Source organism: Corythoichthys intestinalis, chromosome 1, assembly GCF_030265065.1.
Source record: "Corythoichthys intestinalis isolate RoL2023-P3 chromosome 1, ASM3026506v1, whole genome shotgun sequence".
Classification (NCBI taxonomy): Eukaryota; Metazoa; Chordata; class Actinopteri; order Syngnathiformes; family Syngnathidae; genus Corythoichthys; species Corythoichthys intestinalis.
Window position 1 is genome coordinate 19,247,603 of NC_080395.1, and position 19,199 is coordinate 19,266,801.

The window sequence follows — 19,199 nt, forward strand, 5'->3', positions numbered from 1 at the left end:
GCATATAAACGGGTCGGCGTCGCGGTAATTCACGGTCACGTTGCAGTAAGAGACACACACCGTCGGTGAGTTTGTGCATATTTATTTGTATTTGTATTTCCACCTTCATGCTTCAAGCATTACATTGCATTTGTACGGTTCGCCGTTTCTTTCACGGTGATCGCTTGATAGCCTTCTAGTTTGCGTTTCGATGCTTCGCAAGAGCCGCTGACAGGTGACAAGTGTTGCTTTTAATGTCTGCTGGCAGCAAATCAGCGAGCGCGCAGGTCACGTAGTGAATCATGGGAAATGTAGTCTTGGGACAACACTGAAGTGGTGCTTTGTAATCTGTTCGCTTGTGTGAAAAAACTACATTTCCTCACGCCATTAGACGCCACTTCCTCCCGAGAACACCTCCGAGCCGTGTTGTACTGATTAGCTCCATGAGTTAAAAAAGAAACAAAGTTGTCAGCACGTCGTGTGTTCGATACATTTGTAAACAAAAAGCTCATAACAAGACACTGCACGATCCGTTTAAGAGACGCTGGGACTGGAGAGCTGTGAGTAGTAGGAGGCGAGGGGGAGATGAGCGAGAAGCAAAACTTTGCGGTCGAATGTGGCAGCAGTCCGCTATTATTTTGTTTTCTTATTGTTGCTACAATTAAGTGGAGAAAGCCATCAACGACTCATCTCCTTCTTTCCCCCAAACGTTTTTATATTATTATTTTATATGCACGAGAGCTGCCGGATCTGCCAAAATGAACATGAAGTCTGACTATTATTTTTTTTAACAATGTCATCAGATAGACAAAAAATATAAAATTATGTGCAAATGCCTGCATCTTCAAATCATGAAAATAATAACAGCCTATATCTTACCAATGTTGTAATCTCGATGGGTTTTGTATCCATTCCATGTCAGGTAGTCTAGGCACATTGTTTGCATCCTGATTAGCGTCTGGCTAATACATGTTAGGTCCAACATAAAATTCCAACCTCCTCTTCTTCCTCCAACTCTTCAAAAACTTGGATCTCCTCCCTTGCGCTCAATCTATCGCTTATATCGCTGTTTGAATCATTGTTTGAAGGGCTTTGTATGGCGGCCGTATGTATGGAGCTGCCATCGGTGTTCCCGGTGTGACGTATCACTTCCAGGTTCGTCCCCTTTCAGGCTCGAACTTCGGAAACGTGGTTATTTTGTCAAATATACAACATATAAATGATTTTTTCATGCTTTATTTGTTGGACAATGTTTAATTACTTTAATTGTGACCCTATTTGGCATGTTATGAAATTACTTCACATTACTGCTTTAAGGTTCTCTTTAAAGAGAATCGCTGACCACAAAGTACAGATTTGTATTTACTCCATCTATGGTAGACTCGGTACAACATAATCAAGGGAAGGTTATCATGCAGTTTTTGAATTCCATACACTTACATGACCCAAAATATGTCCACATATGTGGACGCTAGTGGCCTATACTACGAACGGAGTTCAACCTCCCCAGAAGTAATCCAGTTTACCAGCGGGTAACCGGAGTTGACAAAACCTGGTTGTCTAGTTTGTGGTCAATCGGTGCTACGACACTGATTATGAGGTTGATTAGTCGAACCTGTGTCAACCCAGTCAGAGTTACTGCGCGTTCACATAAAATGGGGCGGAGACCAGAGTCAAACACTACTTGTGACGATGGCACGGGGACCTTACTTCACGGAGGAGGAATGCGCGATGATCATGCGGAGTTATGAGGAATTAAAATCCACCCTCACCGCGAAATCCAACACCGCTTCGGCGAGTAGAGCGCAACGGGTCTGTTGGCAGCGAATTTACAGATCGTGTGATTTGTGAATGCGTCAATATGCCAGTTTACTTATGTCCATGAAAAGAAATAAAGCATGCCTTCAGGACAGTAAAATAAGATTTGGTACGTTAACTGTATAATTTATCGCGTATCACCACATGAAGCAGGATGATTGTATGTTTAGTCCCATTGACTGTATGAATACCTATGTCCTTTTTTTTTAGTTTGGGCCTAAAAAATCCAGCCCAACCCGAGCCCGATCAATTAATTTGATTTGCAGGCCTGAGCCTGAACCCCCCGACCCCCCAAAATTTTATGTTATATTTGTGAGGACTCAGGAGAAGAAGGAAATGCGGGGATGCCATGCGTTGCTGCGTAAATTAAAGCCCGTCTTTTGTAACGAATTTTCACAGTTAAACAAGACTGTAAGATGCATATTCAATAAACATTTATATCTTTTATATTTGTGCGTCTGTCCTATCAGTGGATTTGACATTTATTTTAATCTCTTCAAGTTTTCTCAATGTTTAAATAGTCTACATATTTCTATGATTATTATAAACACATTTACACAACGAAATAACGCTGGAAAAGTTCATTAAATATATTTCTTGTATGAGAGCAAAGCTCCGCATTCGTTTACATTCAGCGATTTCAACAATCAATTTGAAGCGTTTCCATACCCCACTCCGAATCGCACGGCATACAGTGTTCTTACGCAGATATTCAGCATCACCGATGGAATGCATATATTGTCCCTGGCGAAAGAGCGCACGGACAGGCACACAATCTGCGCGTCCGCCTCGATCAGTTGGCACAGGTAAAGAATTCCCTCAGCTGAAAATCTATATCTTTCATGGAGAACATCTTCCGGGTACGCCAGCGGATTCTGGCGGTCTCCAAAAACCCGTGCCCTCCGAAGAGAGCCCCTCACAATCCGCGCGCCAATGTCGTATGGGTCGTCCAGGTACGCTGTCATTGTCAGGAGGACACGTCCACGGAGGAGTGCTGTTTAAATATAGCGTGGTTAATTCGAATTCTGGGGTTAAGCAAGATCTAACTCTGAGACGACCAGGTTTGGCATGTGGCGTGTGTTGCCATGGCAACACTTCTCGGTTCCAACATATCCACCTTTCGTAGTCTTGCTTAGCTGCGAACTTAGGTCGCACGTGATGAAGTTACTCTCGAAGTTACCCTGCTAAGCCAGAAAACCGGCTTCGTAGTACAGGCTACAGGTCTCAAATATAATTAGATCTTTATTATTGTTATTATTATTATAGTTATTATATTGAATCATTCCTGTACGTTTAAATAATATTTTACATAGATTTGATGTATAAATACATTCGAGCAATTATTTAAACGTTAAAAAAAAAACAAATTAATTTAAAGGGAACCTCGAAGTAAAGTCGTGTATGAAATGTATAGTTTTCACAAATCAACTCAAGGTAAAATTGTTGTTTCAATGTGCTCGAGAATGATACCATACGCCTGTAAAATAGGCGAGGACCCACCCCCAAAAGTGATTTTGTTGTTTTGTCATACAGTATGACAAATGGCAACTCCCTCCTACACGATGCAATGTAACGGAACAATAAATTGTGCAGAAATTTTGACATGCATCTCTATTTTGATAAACTTGCCTTCAAAACGAAAGTTGCTGTGCAATATGAAATAATAATAATGATCAACTGAAGAAATTGTCAACATGACCCACCATACTCCGTCTGACTCTCTGTTTGGCTTACCCTAACATATGTTAGCCAAATAATAACCATTTCTGGGACGTGACTGGTTCATGCTAGAGTGAGAAGAGCCATGTGGAACCCAAGACTAGGACGGACACACAAAGCTGTCAACAAAGAACACCACAAAGAGCAGCAGAGACATCTAGAAAATGACAGGTTTGTGCTGCAGGGAAGACTTGACTTTGATCACATAATAGGTAATGCAGATAACGCTTATACAATAACTATAGGGGCGTTATTGAATGAGAAGATGCAACAAGTTATGTTAGAAGTTGCCGCAAAAAGCAATTTCATTATTTAATGTGACGAATGTAAAGGCATTTGTTCCAAAACTGTAGAAGAACCTTTTGTCTGCTCAGTTCGTGGTCAAACATTTGCTCAGAAGAGGCACTTCAACGCTCTTTCATGAGCACACACTGGGGAGAAACCTTTTTCTTGCTCAGCTGTGGTAAAAGATGCACTCATCAGACATGGATATATTTTTAAAAATGGCACATAAGAACGCATACTGAGGAGAAACCTTTTCTGTGCTCATTTGTGGTCAAGAGATTCTCTGCAAATGGATTCCTTATTTAAAGCAATCAAGACGCACACTGGAGAGAAACTTTTTTCCTGCTCAGTTGTCAGATTTTCGTGGAAGCATAACCTTTATGTCACGAGAGAACACATCGATGTGAACACTCCGATCTCCCAGAACCGTTTGAATTTTAAAATTTCGATTCCATGTTACGATGCCCTGACGACCGATCGGAAAAAAAGCTGCCGAACACCACGAAGAAGAAAACACGTGAAGTGTGTGTTTGTGCATTGCAACTTGATTTCAACCATGGACACGGTGGGGTGGCGCTCCAATATTTGACTCAACTTCACAAAGAAAAATGATCAGTTAGTGTAATGATAGCTATGCTACGAGTGTGCATTGCAACATTTGCAACACTGCTATATCATTCAAAGGTGGCTGCACTACCAATATGATTAAACACCTCCGGCTTCATTGAATACAAGTGCAGAGTAGTACATAGCTGAGTGCAGTGTATTTGACACACTGCGCTGGTCCTCTAACCAGTCAGAACCGGGTAAGATGATGACTGGATGGATGGACCGACTCATTGCCTGCCTCTGACAACGATGGACGTCCAATTCACTTATCCTGGAAGGTCGCGAATGCTCATCTTGCAGTGCCATTGATGGCGCTAGACATCCAATTTATTTTGACTGGTCCAAATGGAATGGACCAGAGCCGTATAAAGAGAGTCGCAACACTCTTTTATGTTGCCGCAGGTGATCACGTGGTTCCTGTAGGGTGTGGGTAGTTCCAAGCACAAGCAGCGCAGTAGTGGTTTTCAATGGAACTGACAGCGGTAATTGCGACATTTATGGGAAAATGGATAAAATCGCGTATCTAAGTACTAGTTTGATTATGTCATTGCATTATAACATACATTTAAATGCTAGTTTTACATTTAGAGGGGTAAGGCGATAACTGAAAACTATGTAAACTGTTAACGCAGAAGGGAACTTTCCCATGTGGGGTGAAAGTTTCATGTTTGTGTTAGCATTTGCATGAGAAATCGACTTTTACATTGAAATGCAAGATTTAGGTTTTTCGTTTTTCACAACAAGAATACTGTTTTCCCAGAGAATGTCTAGATTTCCTTGATTCACCGACCTGTGGTAATATATTAAAGATAACACCATGTATAACATAGTTTGTTCCCAACTTCTAAAGGGCACATCCTAGTTTGTTTCGTCGCATTAACATATAAAAACACTTTTTTTCCCAAAAAGTTGGAGGTCACGACTTTTAAATTCTATTTTTAACTTTTCTTTACTGTTGTACTTTCTAATGTTTATATATATATATATATATATATATATACATGTACATTTTCCTTTTAATTTTATTGACTTAGTTTGACCTGAAAAACAAAGAAATTACGTTTAACAAATATTTCCCGCTTAACTCAAATTTTGAATATAGCCTCTAATTTTAGCAAAACCAAACCTGTACCTTTTTAGAGGCATTTTTCATTTAGTTTGGACCCAAGCAACACAAATACAATGATTACAATCCAGGAACAAAATTGTGTTATTTTCTGTAACATGGTGTAATGCATAACAATAACAACTTATTACCCTTTGATAAAGAAAAATATTTTATTGAACAATTGGTGAAATTGGTATCATGGTTCATTGTTTACACCTAACATTTTATAGATTAGTGGGCTGTGATGGTTGGTTGTGCAGCATGGTTTCCCCAAAAAACGAGCAGCGGAAAAATGGATGGCAATGGTCAGCCGTCAAAACATGAAATAAAACTTTTAATGTTTTTTGCTATTTGAAAAATGGGCTTCGTGCTCAGAAGCGGATCTTGAAAATGTGACCTAAAAAAAACAACATTAAATTCGTTTTCGATTATAAATTTGTGTTTATTGTTTGTTGACATCACTTTTCAACCTATACAGATCTCTAAAATATAATAATGGCAAATGTCACGTGAAAGCCAGTCGTCTACAAATACTCAGATGAGTGTGAACGTCCCAAAGGGCCTCTAAAAGAGCAGACAATTTAAAACAGGTGGCGACTTAATGAATTCATCCCTGGCAATACATTCCTAGTTAGCAGTCAGCTTAAAGAGCATATGACACGAGAAAAAAAGTCTTAAATGGCATTATTATGTGAATTAGAATCATATTTTGAGACGATTCGACTATATACAACAATTTAGCAAAGCACAGATGACGAGAAATTAGTCTTTTAATCTGCCGGTTAGCCACGCCTACCATTATAGGGCTTTAGCGTCCCCAACAGGTGGATGACGTCAGCGGTAGACTGGGCTCATCGGTTTTACTATTCAGCCCATTGAGGGGGAATTATTCAGAACAAGGAAAACGCGACGAAGAGAGCCGCAAAATGTCATTGTTTCAGTCTCTCTACTCCAATATTTTTACAGGATGTTCTTTTTATCCAAGTATTTTTCCCCAATAGCTATATAAATGGCTTGAGAAGGACCAGTCAGCCCGTCAAGGGGGAACTATTCACAACGAGGAAAACGTGACGAAGAGAGCGGCAAAATGTCAGTGTTTCTGTCTCTTTACTGCAATATTTTTACAGGATATTTTTTTATCCAAGTATTTTCCCCAATTGCTAAATAAATGGCATGGCATCTTGTGCTGAATGGAATATGAAATAATAAAAATGCATTTATTCAGGACGACATGGCAAAATTACTCCATAATGGTCAAAACTGTCGACTTCACCTTTACTGTCGCACCTCCCGAACGATATTTTATGACGCCTAAATTGGACATATGTCATTTCCCTTCCCCGGCTTCGGAGAATGTAAACAAACCAGAAGGCGTGACAGCTAGCCGACATGCTAACCCGGACCGAGTGATGTTTCAAAGTCTTCGAAGCGGAAAATCACACATAACTAGCCTAGATTATTTGACATGACGACCCGGTTGTCGATTGTCTTTGGGGATCGGCAAACCGCCCGGCGGAGAGCAATTTACAGTTCGTTCCTGGAGGAGGGTGGCTGCAGTTGTTGTGCAGCTAACGTGCTGCTGCTAATGAGCATTAGGAGAGCTTTTTACATGTCTATCAATGATCAAACGTGAGTAATTCTTTATTTAAAGGAAGTTTGTAGTGTTTACTTTGTAATCGCTGTATTCGTATTTGACATAATACAAAACAAGATGTTTACTCACTTCCTCGTAAATCCAATGGTTCCACAGTAAATATCCACTGTGAATGGGAACCTTTTGAAACTCCAAAAAGGCGACTACGCCTCTCCCTCATACAGAATGATTTTTCTGCAGCTGTTTGGCTGGCGTGATGCGAAAAATAAACGTATTAATCCGCAAAATCAGCTGAATCCTTCGTCCTAATACACAACAGTACACTGTAGCGTGAAGAGGACGTCTTCTACCGTACACGTCACAGCGCCCTCCTCCTCAATGCAAGACCGAAGCCGGAAGTCACTCATTTTCATGGCGCGGGATTCAAAAAACTGAATAAAAATAGCGATCGCTTCCACACACATCCAAGCGGTCCATATCATTCAGGGGCATAAAATACCGCGTGTATTATGAAATAAACATGCTTTTTCGTGTCACAGGCACTTTAAAAAGTAGAAGAAATCGCTCGTCACCAAGATAAAATATATGTATAATTACGCCACGCAATACAAATAAAGCTCAACATATTCATTATAAAGCGCCTCTTATAGAATATAGACTGTTGAAAATTCAAAAGGGACCGTTTTTATCATCAACTTACCTCCGAATATACTTGACAGTCAGCCATTCGTATGAATGCGTTCCGCCCTCGTAGAAGCCATGTTTGGAACTACCCGAGGCTCCACTTCCCGGAAAACCCGGAAGTAAAATCGTATAATGTCTCCCTATGGGAGTGTCGCGACTCTCTTTATACGGCTCTGGAATGGACGATTAGTTCAATCAATGGCATTTCTTGACAAACAAAAATAAATTAGTCTGGCCCACATGAGGTTTAATTAACATAAATGTGGCCCTTGAACCAACATATACGACAAACTATGGAGCCTCATGTGCAATGCGCATGCGCAGACCTATCATGATGCTGTTTTGTCCCACTGTATTTTGCCGTAGTGGGCAAGCGAAACTGACGCATGCGTAGACCAGACAGGAACAAACTTATCTTTGTAACTCACACTTTTGTATGGTTTTGGTGGTCGTTGAACGAGCTACATCAAAATGTTGAAAGATATGGTGAAGGAGCTTCTCACTGCGGCTGCCGACGAAATTTTCGACCTCTTTGAACAAACGATAGCGTTTTACGCGGAGAAACTTTGTCAAGCGAGAGAGGAGAGCGAGCGACACCGACGACAACTTGAAGCTGTTTGCAAGACTCAAGTTTCCGTACGCCTCGAAGGTAGGTTCACGTGAGTGTTTATTGGATGAAATTTGCACGGGTGTTTCTCAGTCCACAAATATGTGTATTAAAATTACAACCCCCCATTCAAGATAAGAGTTAAGTTTTCCTAATACAACATAAACTAAATTTTCATATAATCAAAATTAAAAATTCATATATAACTGTAATGAGTTATTTTGAGATGTATGGGTTAAAGAAAATGTTTCCCATTATACAGGATTTTGGAATTTGGAACATCAATATGAAAATAATGTTAAAATAAATAAAAAATAAATAACTGAAATATTTTAAATAACATTGAAATCAGAACTTATAGACTAAACCCGCAGCTACAGCTCAAGTTGCCAAACATTGTAACAAAAATACATTTTTTTCCATAAAAAAGTAAAAATCCTTCTAAATAAAATTATATGGCGGAAAACACGTGACTTGAAGTTCAGTTCTGAGACCCCCAATTTGGCCAAATTTCAAAATGGTCCGATATGCATGTGTGCATCATTGGAAAGCTTAAAATCTCAATTTTCTGGGGGAAGACAAATTTTGGACTGGAAGGCATTTTTCCCCCCCATTTAAAAAAAATTTTTTTTTTAACCCTGTAGTGGCCAGACATAGAAAACCACAAAAGAAAAAAAAATCAACCACTTCTTGGTGTTGAAGGAGGCCTTTGAAGATAAAAATGAACTGTTTGCAAAAAAAAAAAATAAAGTTTTTTTTTTTAAGTTTTATGAGAACGTTGTAATCTTACAAAACTGGCTAAATAGGGTAGCAGGATTTCCTGACTCTAACCCTAGTTGTACTCATTGGCATATCAGAAAGGTACAAATGTGTATACCACAGTAAAGAAAAACAAAAAACACTACGAGTTAATTTGCATTGGTTGATTGCTTGTTACATAGCCCCAGAACAGTACATAATATGAATAATAATTTCAACAGTAGTCATATTTTTACGAATAGCATATTTATTTAAAAACATCACATCAGCAACAGGTGCGTGCCGTGTGTCTGTCTCTCCCAGTACCTTCGCACTCCAGCCATTTGTACCAGGCCCATCTTCAGATACATGCCCATCATTCGTTCTATGGACCCCAGTCACCAACGTCACACAATGACGTGTCGCTGTATTGTGTTGCCATATTGTCCGTCATTGTGTGTCCGTAATCTCAATGGTCTCAATTTATCGTGCAATTTATAGTGCAATTCATGGAAGCCACGGTGCTTTCAGATGCTGTAAACTCATTGGATGTGTTGCATAAAAGGGCATTATGTGGAAAAGCTTCGTTCAATCCATTCGCCAGATCCATATTTGATGCCTAAATCAATATTTTTCGACTGTCTTCGCTGTCTCCGCCTGAAATCTGCTACCTTGATATCTACAACTTTCTTGTCCACAGAAACTCAGCCCATTCTCACGAAAGTTTGAAAAACTTTAAGAGCAGCACTCTAAGCAACATTACCCCGTGTGACACTTTACTTCCAGTTTTCTAAAACGGCGACAAGCAATAAAAAAAAAAAGGGTTGACTGCGATGGCCGACGCTTCAAGTGGATGTTGGACTATATCTTAAATAAAATACGCAACAACTGTGTCTGCCTCATTTGCAGAGAGACAGTCGCTGTTTTCAAAGAGTTCGATGTGAGGCGATATTACCAAACAAGACACGCTGACATGTACGGCAAGATTACAGGGAAAATAAGCAGCGAGAAATGAAAGCAACTTGAAGCTAGTTTAATTTCACAGCAGCAGTATTTCGCAAGAGCCCGAGGGTCGAAAGAGAACGCCACAAAGGCGAGATTGTTGAAAATATGAATTATAAAAAAATAATAATAAAGCAAATGTGACACAGAAGCGCTTGCTAAAATTTGTTTAAATATATTGTTCTACGTAAATCAGCCAAGGTAGCCCCCCACATTTTTACTAGAGCTGGGAATCTTTGGGCACCTAACGATTCGATTACGATTCAGAGGCTCCGATTCGATTATAAAACGATTATTGATGCACCCCCCTGCTTTTTTTTTTTTTTTTTTTTTTTTTAATGTTTTGTACATTAGTTCCAAAATTGTTCAAAAATACTCTCAGGCTAAACCAAACTACTATTTCAGTATCAAGTTAACATATAGCAGTAAACAAATATACAAAAATAACAGTAAATAAAAAAACTCCAGTCCCCATTCTGTATCAGCAGCTTTAAACTACATTCAATTAATTTAATGTTGTGAATCAACCATTAAAGTTGTTAAAATTGCTCCCGTTATTCCATAATTTCCCTTTTGTCTACTTTCGACATGTGAAAGTTTTAAAACTATTTTAAGGATAGATTCAAGTCAATATTTTACCGATTTGGGAGTATTTTAGATAAAAAGTTAATTAGGTTCGCTTGGAAGGTTCGCTACAACAGCCTTGCAGGAAAGTGTACTGCTTTAAGATGGCGGCCGTTTACTAACGCCCGCATCTAGCTTTTTGTAGATGTGCTGCTAACGCTATCGAATCTATAATGCATCTAGTCCTATATAAATGATATCTACCGTAACATTATGCGGATGTACTTTGTAGCAGCTTTTCGGCAGCAGTCAGGTATGTTGTTGTGTTTTTTTTTTAACTCGTGGCATGAGTTGAGCTAGAGCCGTGAGTTGAGCATTGGCATTACCCGAGGGGCCGGGTAATGAGAAGCATGATGTTTAGCTACTCTCGCTCCGTTTTTCATTGTGCCGAAGACCGCGCGGCGCGCTGAGTGTGTTGTACTTTCGCTTTACTTGGCATATTTCAATAATCGGAATTTGGATGTTTGTGAATGGTTCTGGAATCTTCCACGGCCGAATCGCGAATAATCTAAGAATCGGAAATTTTGCACACCTCTAATTTTCACCACACCAAATCTGGTCCCCTTTGCAAAAAGTTTGGACACCCCTGTTTAACTGATGATCCGTAGACGAGGCCAGCTTCTTTCACTTGGTGCCAGCTAAATATTATTAAAAAAATAATGATGGTGGAAGAAATAAACATCTTGAATTTGAAACTGTATGTTGTTGGCGATTAGCCTCGCAATGATCTTAATTGTGGTTGTCAGCCCAAAACTTTCTAAATATATATTAAATGCATCTTACCAGATATAAAATGACTACTACATAGTCTGTGGTGATCGTTTGGTGCCCAGTATTCTCGTCGCATTGCAGCAGTCCATCTCGCTTTCCTCTTCGGGTCTGTCGGAATACGGTAGAACTTCAAGTCTCTCCGTCTATCTTCCCTATTACTGCAACCAACCGCCACACACGCCTTCACCATTTTGATTATTAATGTTAACGAGCAGAGAAACACGCCGTAATAAGAGGAATGTACGAAGCGGTAATGTGTAAACACGACGAGCTGACGGACAATATGGCAGATCAAGTCAGGGGGGCGGAGTAGTGACGTCATGTGATTGGGGTCTATTTCCTCTTTGTTGGTGTTTATGGATCTTCCATGTGTTTGAAGGCTGTACTCATTTGTGTTTATTGTGAGTGACTCAATAATGTCTTCAGACACAAATTGTCGGAAGTATTCTAATGGTGTGTGGAGGGAATGAACATCTTTTGCGAGAGGTGGACCAGAGAAATCCGAATCAGGGCTGATTAAAACTTTTTTTCTGCCAGCGATATCTGTCACTGGGCATGGCATGTTTGGCTGGTTGGGGCTCAATGTCCTCATTGGCTGGGCAGTCAGTGGGTGGATGGTTTTCTTTGTCCACTTCTTAATGGGTTTCGTCATCTGACTCTTCATGAGTTTCATCAAAGTCTATGTCCACATCACTCTCTCCATTTTGGACAGCATCAATGACCTCCTGCACAGTGTAGAAGGGCTTTCTCCTTGCTGAAGAAATTCTGAAATGACAAAAAAAAAAAAAATGGAAATAACATTAGTACATGGGTGGGGGGCAAAGTAACCTATTTACAGATCTCACTAGTCAAACAACACTGTCAGGCCAACCTATTGTGCTCTGATTATCAGGTGAGAATGTTCAAGAATGTGAAACCATCATCCCAAAAGGAATGCATGTTCTATTTCTACAATGATGATCATGTCTGCAATGGGAATGCATATCCGAACGTTGTCACCTTTTCTGAAACAATGCAACAGGCACCCTTCAGCATCCCCCCAGATCTAACTGCTTAGACTATGAATTGAGCCAACATAATAGGCACAATACTTTATGGACAACCTGTTGTGCTGTAATTATCAGGTGAGAATGTTCAAGAATGTGAAACCAACATCCCAAGCAATGACGAAAAGTGCTTTTTGCGGAGTGTAAAGTCGTTAGCGGTATAGCGAACGTACTTCTGGTGAACATTTCAAAATAAAAGCATGTCACGTTTGTCATATAAATAAATAACGATTTCTGGAGTTAATCCTACATACTTCAGAATTAATACCATAATATGTAAATACTATAATACTACAGAATTCAGATTTTACACTAAGAATAACTTTAAAATGACACCCTTTTTTAAAAAAAATATGATTGGCAATTACCGGTAATATTATAATACTATTACTGTATATATAGTAGTGTACTACAATAATAATGCTAGACGTTTTTTTTTTTTTTTTTAATAAGAATTGTTTTGAATAATGTTGGAAAGGCGAAGTCAGTGTTCTGAATCTGTTTACATTTCATTCTTTCGCACTCGTACCAGTAAATGCTATCAGCTAAGCCTGCACAGTATATCGTTTGAACATCGCCATCGCAATGTGCGCATGCGCAATAGTCACACAGCAGGACGTGCAATTTTTTTTTCTTTTTTTTCAATATTTAAACTTTTGTTTTACTTCATGAACCCAGCAAGTGTGCAGATCACGGATTAAACTGAGTTATAAATTAGGGCTGATGGCGCCATTTTTTAGAGCATCGGAATTGAAAAACGACATACCGTAATTTCCCGAATATAAGGCGCACCCGTGTATAATGCGGACCCCAAATTTACTAGGAAAATCTAGGGCAAATTATTGTACCCGTTTATAACGCGCACCCTAATTTTAGCACCAATGAATGGAAGAATACAAGAAAACAGAGCTTGTGTACAGATATAGAAATGTCATTTTACTGAATGGTGAAACACAGCACAAGCATAGCATATTGGTAGTTCCAAACATTACCATAAACTGACAATATTTACGGCAATAATATGATTTGACAACTTCTCCAATTTACCAGAATCTAGGAGAAAACAAAACAGATGTGACTTTTCTTTTAAAGGCTGCTGTATAACTTACTCGTTTCATCATGATGAATAAATGTTTCTTCCATGGATTGATACGGTAAAATGAAGGTGAGAACGTAAGTCGGAAATCCAAGAGAGCTCATTGCTGTCGACACGACAGTAACAATAGGAACTATTGTTATTTGGGTTTGAGTTTCCCCGAGGGACAGATAAAGTTGACGGACACACACAGGAAGTCTGTGTTGTTACATTTGTTATGGTCCGAGTTGCGGAGCTGCAATAAATGTTGACTCAAATGAGTTCAAGAAACTAAATTCTGTGCTTTATGGAGAGTGAAAATAGCAGAATTTAACACAGACGAAATCATTCGGCCGATCAGAGTGAAGTATTACCGAAACAAAATGGTAACGTCATGTACCGTAATGGTCGGCAACGGATCGCCGCATACGTTTCTTCAACACAACGTGGCCGTGTCAATAAAAAAAAAATCGGTTTGTTTATTTATATATATATATATATATAAGGGCTGTCAAAATTATCGCGTTAACGCGCGGTAATTAATTTTTTTAATTAATCACGTTAAAATATTTGACGCAATTAATGCACATGTCCCGCTCAGACAGTATTCTGCCTTTTGGTAAATTTTACAGCAAGGCTTTTTGTGCTGTCTAACAGCGAACTCTTGTGGTCGCTTTGCGACATGGTTTATTATTTTCTTGCCAGTTCAATATGGCTGCACGACGTCTCGGGCTGACGCCTACGTTGTAATGTTGTGCTTATATGATCCGTAAGTATGGTTTTGTAAAGAATGTACATATTATGTTAGTAAGCGAAATGTTATATTTTTTGTATGAGACTCTTTTTGTTTATGTTTAGTGAACCTGTATAGCGTGCTAAGCTAACGTTGTTGCTAATGCAATGCTTGTGTACTTTTTTTTTTGTACTGTAGTTTTACGACGGTCTAAAGAGGAAATTGGTTTGAGGCTATTTTATTAATAAATCAGATGAAAAAGGAAGAAGTCTGATGATTAAGGCGTCGTTCCCTAGCTGTCTAGCTTTGGAAAAAGTAGACACTTCGGAGTGAGGACAGCATAGACAGATTTAAATGACAGTAGAGTGAAATGCACACTACAGTCCTTATGTACCGTATGTTGAATGTATATATCCATCTTGTGTCTTATCTTTCCATTCCAACAATTTATTTTACAGAATATATATATAATTTACAGAAAAATATGGCATATTTTATAGATTGTTTGAATTGCGATTAATTGCGATTAATTAATTTTTAGGCTGTAATTAACTCGATTTAAAAATTTTTATCGTTTGACAGCCCTAATATATATATATATATATATATATATATATATATATATATATATATATTTCTCTCTACATTCATGTACCCATTTATAATGCGCACCATGATTTTACAAGTTGATGTTGGGGAAAAAAAGTGCGCGTTATATTCGGGAAATTACCGTACTTTAATGTTTTTCTGCTTCATGCTCATACAGCACCACAGTGTCCTACTCTCCCTCCTGCTAGGCAGCGCGACCAAACTGTTTTTCCTAGTCAACAGCGCAGCTATCCCGAACGGAGCTATTCAAGTTATTTGGTGAAAATTTTCTCGTTTTAATATCGCAATATATTATCAAACTCCCCAAAAATCGCAACGATAGTTTTTTCCAATATCGTTCAGGCCTACTATTAGCATTTGACCTCAGTGTTCATGTGTGATTAATTATTGTTATTTAAATGTTTATTTGTACTTTAATAAACAATTGAAGTGTTCCAAAATGTTTTTGTGAATTAACAAGCGTCAACAAAAATTTCATTGCTAAATTAGTAGAAAAAAATAAATAAATATCAGTCGACTAATTGTTAAAATAGTCGGCTGACTAATCGGGAGGAAATTAGTCGTTTGGGACAGCCCTACCGGAACATATTTCTTCTACACCAGACATGTCCAAAGTCCGGCCCGCGGGCCAAATGCGGCCCGTGGTCAAATTTCATCCGGCCCCCAGCCTCTGTCATAAAATCAATAACGTCTGGCCCGCACACAGACTTAATAAATTGGTCAACAGTACTACAACCAGCATATGAAGTAGCTTACACACGAAATGCTGCTCCTCATTTACCCACTAAAAGGTAGCAGCTTTTTAACCCTTTATTGCCAAGTATATCACATTTGATACACCTAAAATTTCATGATTTTGAGACTAATTTAGAATTTTGACATTTCTTCTTGAAAAAAAAAAAATGATGGATGCAATTCAACACATGCATCTGCAGGTTCCATGAGAAAAGAAAACATGATTTAGCATGGGTTATAGATATTAGAGCGCTTATTGCACATATTCATTTTGACTTTTCTTTTTACAAATTTGAAAAAAAAGGTTTCATTAGGACCTTATTTTTCAGATGTTGGTATTCTCTGATAATTGCTTCATGTTGCAGGTATTTAAGGGCTAAGCAACATTACCCGTGTGACCCATTACTTCCATTTTTTAAAACTGCGACAATCAACAAAAAAAAAAAGAAAATTGACTGTGACGGCCGACGCTTCAAGGATAGGTGGAAATTGAACTATTTCTTCACTAAAATACGCAACAACTGTGTCTGCCTCATTTGCAAAGAGACAGTCGCTGTTTTGAAAGATTTCAATGTGAGGCGATATTACCAAACAAGACACGCTGACATGTACGACAAGATTACAGGGAAGAAACACAGTGAGAAATTGAAGCAACTTGAAGCTAGTTTAATTTCACAGCAGCAGTATTTCGCAAGAGCCCGAGAGTGGAAAGAGAACGCCACAAAGGCGAGATTGTTGAAATTATTCATTAAAAAAAATAATAAAGCAAATGTGACAAACTGAATGGCTTGCTAAAATTTGCTTAAATATATTGTTCTACGTAAAGGATGTCAGTCAAGGTCGGCCCCCCCACATTTTTATCGCACCAAATCTGGCCCCCTTTGCAAAAAGTTTGGACACCCCTGTTTTACACCCTTCTCACCTTTTTAACCCCTGACCCATTTTCATGCCTGGAAACACTGTTCTCTGAACTGGCTATTTTTTGCTTCTCTGCTTCTCTCATGTAGATGTCCAGCTGCTTCTTAGCAGTCAGGAAGCCCTTCGATCTGAGCTCCCGTCCAGGCGCTGTACTTTGAAACAGGAGCATTCACCGGCTGGCGATGTTAAAGTGAAAGTAGAGGATTCGGATCTGACCCATGTTAAAGAGGAGGAGGTTGACGTCATTACCTTGTCACCGCCTGGCATCCCTGTGGTAAATGAAGGTCATGAGGAGGAATCAGCTGATTGGCAACAGTCTCATCATCATAGTCCAAAGGGAGACCAGCAAGGAGAAGCACCACCAGACAACCTCTTTGCATCACTGTCATACAGTGACGTAATGGAAGAACCATTAGAGATTCACGCAGACTACCAAGGTGATGACAAACAGTCCAATTGCTCTCAAAAGGAGATGACTCTTGCCAATGAGGACATTACACTAAACTGTCAAAAAACTCTTTCTGCCTCACATAGTAGTGAAAGTGTTACTAACAAATCACAATTGGTGACACTCAAAACATTCCCTCCAGAGCAACCACTGCCAAAAATCGTAAGCACATGCACAGGAGAAAAATGCTATTGTTGCTCGCTTTGCACACAAACGTTTAACAAGAATCAGGAGTTGATAAGGCACATGAAAACTCACCGGGGTTTAGAAATCTTTAGTTGTGAATTATGCAATCGAACGTTCTCCTGTAAAGGAACTATGTATAAACACATGAGAACACACCCAGAAAAGCAGGTAAAGAGTTGTTTGAAAATTCCCTCGATGAGCAATAAGAGGTCATTAAAACGTCCTTGCTGCGTGCCGGTATGTTCTGTTTTGTCGCGTTACAGCGAAGACATGAGTTTCCATGCATTCCCCGACGACCCTACAATACTGGCTGAGTGGAAGCGGAACATCGCGAGGGAAGACTTAAACCCAACCAAAAGACACCGAGTCTGTAGTCAACATTTTAAGAAAACAGATTTTTATATGGCACCAGACGGACAAAGAAAGCTGAAGACTGGTAGCGTACCCGTTTACTTCGCTTGGAACCAGCACAAACTGGAGCCCGAGATGGAGAACCAAACACCAATAGATCATGACTACTGTGTCCTGAAACAGGAGTGAGCACTAACGATTTGGGTGTCGACTCTTGACACGGGTCATGGATAAGGAGGATACATTTTGAAGATTTGAAGAAATTTTTTTTTTTTTTTTTTATTGTTTGTGCTGCTATCGTTTTTGAGATATTTAAAATTCTTTTATTTGGTCAATCTGAGGTCAACGAGCACCCCATTCTGATCTAAACCGGCTAAAAACGTTGTCAATCGTTTGTGCTTAGTTTGTGCTGCAATGGTCTTGTAGATATTCAACTTTAAATTTGTAGTAATGATGTCACGCAGCCCCCTATCTACGGTGGAATGGAACTGTAATGGTGCTGTTAGTTTGTGCTACGTTTGTGAAGTTAAAAGTTTGTTTGTGCTGCCACGGTTTACAATTTTTTTTTTTTTTTTTTTCGGTCATCCAGACTTCACCCATCACTTCAAATTAGAAATGGAAAAACCGTTGCTGCCAAAACAAAACTTTTTACAGCACAATCCAAACACAAACAATTGACGCCATTTTTAGCCGGTTTAGATCATAGGCGGAGTTTGACTTTTGGAGCAGGGGGGGCACAAGATGTTGATGACCCCGAAACGCAGCGTCAGCAATAGAATTAACTTACAGGAATATCTATAATAATAAGTTGACAATTAGCGTTTTTTGTTTCCCATCATTCTTAAAGGGAATTCTAAATCAGGCTGCCAAGGCAATACTTTTCGCCAAGATCATCATCCATTGAATTTGGTACGCCCGCCGGTGTCGTGCCAATGTAGTTACCCCAGTCAAAAATTGTATCCCCTGGGCGGAGCCATATGGAGGTAGATTTGTTTCTTTATTATTCAATAAAAAAAAGTTGCTTCAAAAAAAAAGTTGCTTCAATCAAAATATATATTTTGAACCCCCAAAAAAGTTGCTTCAATCAAAAAAAAAAGTGTTTGAATGCAAAAATAAATTTGAAACTTAGAAATCTCAAAAAAATGCATGTGAAAGCTATTTTTCTTTATTTTATTTTATTTTTTATTGAAGCAACTTTTTGATTGAAGTAATGTTGATTTGTGTTTGGGCCACATTTTGGCTAGGTAATTTTTGTCTTCGTTATTCAATCAAAAAAAACGTTGCTTCATAAAAATATATAGATTTTCAAAAAGAAAAATCAATCAAAAAAAGAAACATTTTAATCATAGAAAAAAGTTTTTTTTAATGCGAAAAAATATTTGAGATTGAAAATTTTGCATTTGAACACTTGATATTTTATTGATAAAGTTTGATTGAAGCAATCCTTTTTGTGTTCGGGCCAAACTATGATTAGGACATTTGTGTCTAAATGTTTCAATCCCCCCAAAAGTTGCTTCAATCAAAAAAATATTTTCAATCAAAAAAAAAAAATATATATAT

The 19,199-nt window shown here is 38.8% G+C and overlaps 2 protein-coding genes across 2 annotated transcripts in view; one reads left to right on the forward strand and one right to left on the reverse strand.

The window, feature by feature from the left end:
- LOC130914911 (semaphorin-7A-like) overlaps nucleotides 1-7,884 on the reverse strand; it is a 67,865-nt gene extending 59,981 nt beyond the window's left edge. The window contains exon 1 of the mRNA XM_057834509.1: nucleotides 7,813-7,884. The gene's annotated coding sequence lies outside the window, so the exon portion shown is untranslated. The remainder of the gene's footprint in view (nucleotides 1-7,812) is intronic.
- A 341-nt stretch (nucleotides 7,885-8,225) lies between these two features.
- Nucleotides 8,226-18,714, forward strand: LOC130914928 (zinc finger protein 354A-like). Its single transcript, XM_057834526.1, has 2 exons — nucleotides 8,226-8,445; nucleotides 16,744-18,714. The coding sequence occupies exons 1-2, from the start codon at nucleotides 8,268-8,270 to the stop codon at nucleotides 17,826-17,828; spliced, it is 1,263 nt and encodes a 420-aa protein (XP_057690509.1). The 5' UTR covers nucleotides 8,226-8,267; the 3' UTR covers nucleotides 17,829-18,714.
- The last annotated feature ends 485 nt before the right edge of the window (nucleotides 18,715-19,199 follow it).

Bases quoted from the DNA above. Each gene is read 5' to 3' on its own strand.
- LOC130914928 (XM_057834526.1), top strand. From the start codon at position 8,268: ATGTTGAAAGATATGGTGAAGGAGCTTCTCACTGCGGCTGCCGACGAA. The intron at 8,446-16,743 runs GTAGGTTCACGT...TCTCTCATGTAG, and splicing joins AGTTTCCGTACGCCTCGAAG to ATGTCCAGCTGCTTCTTAGC.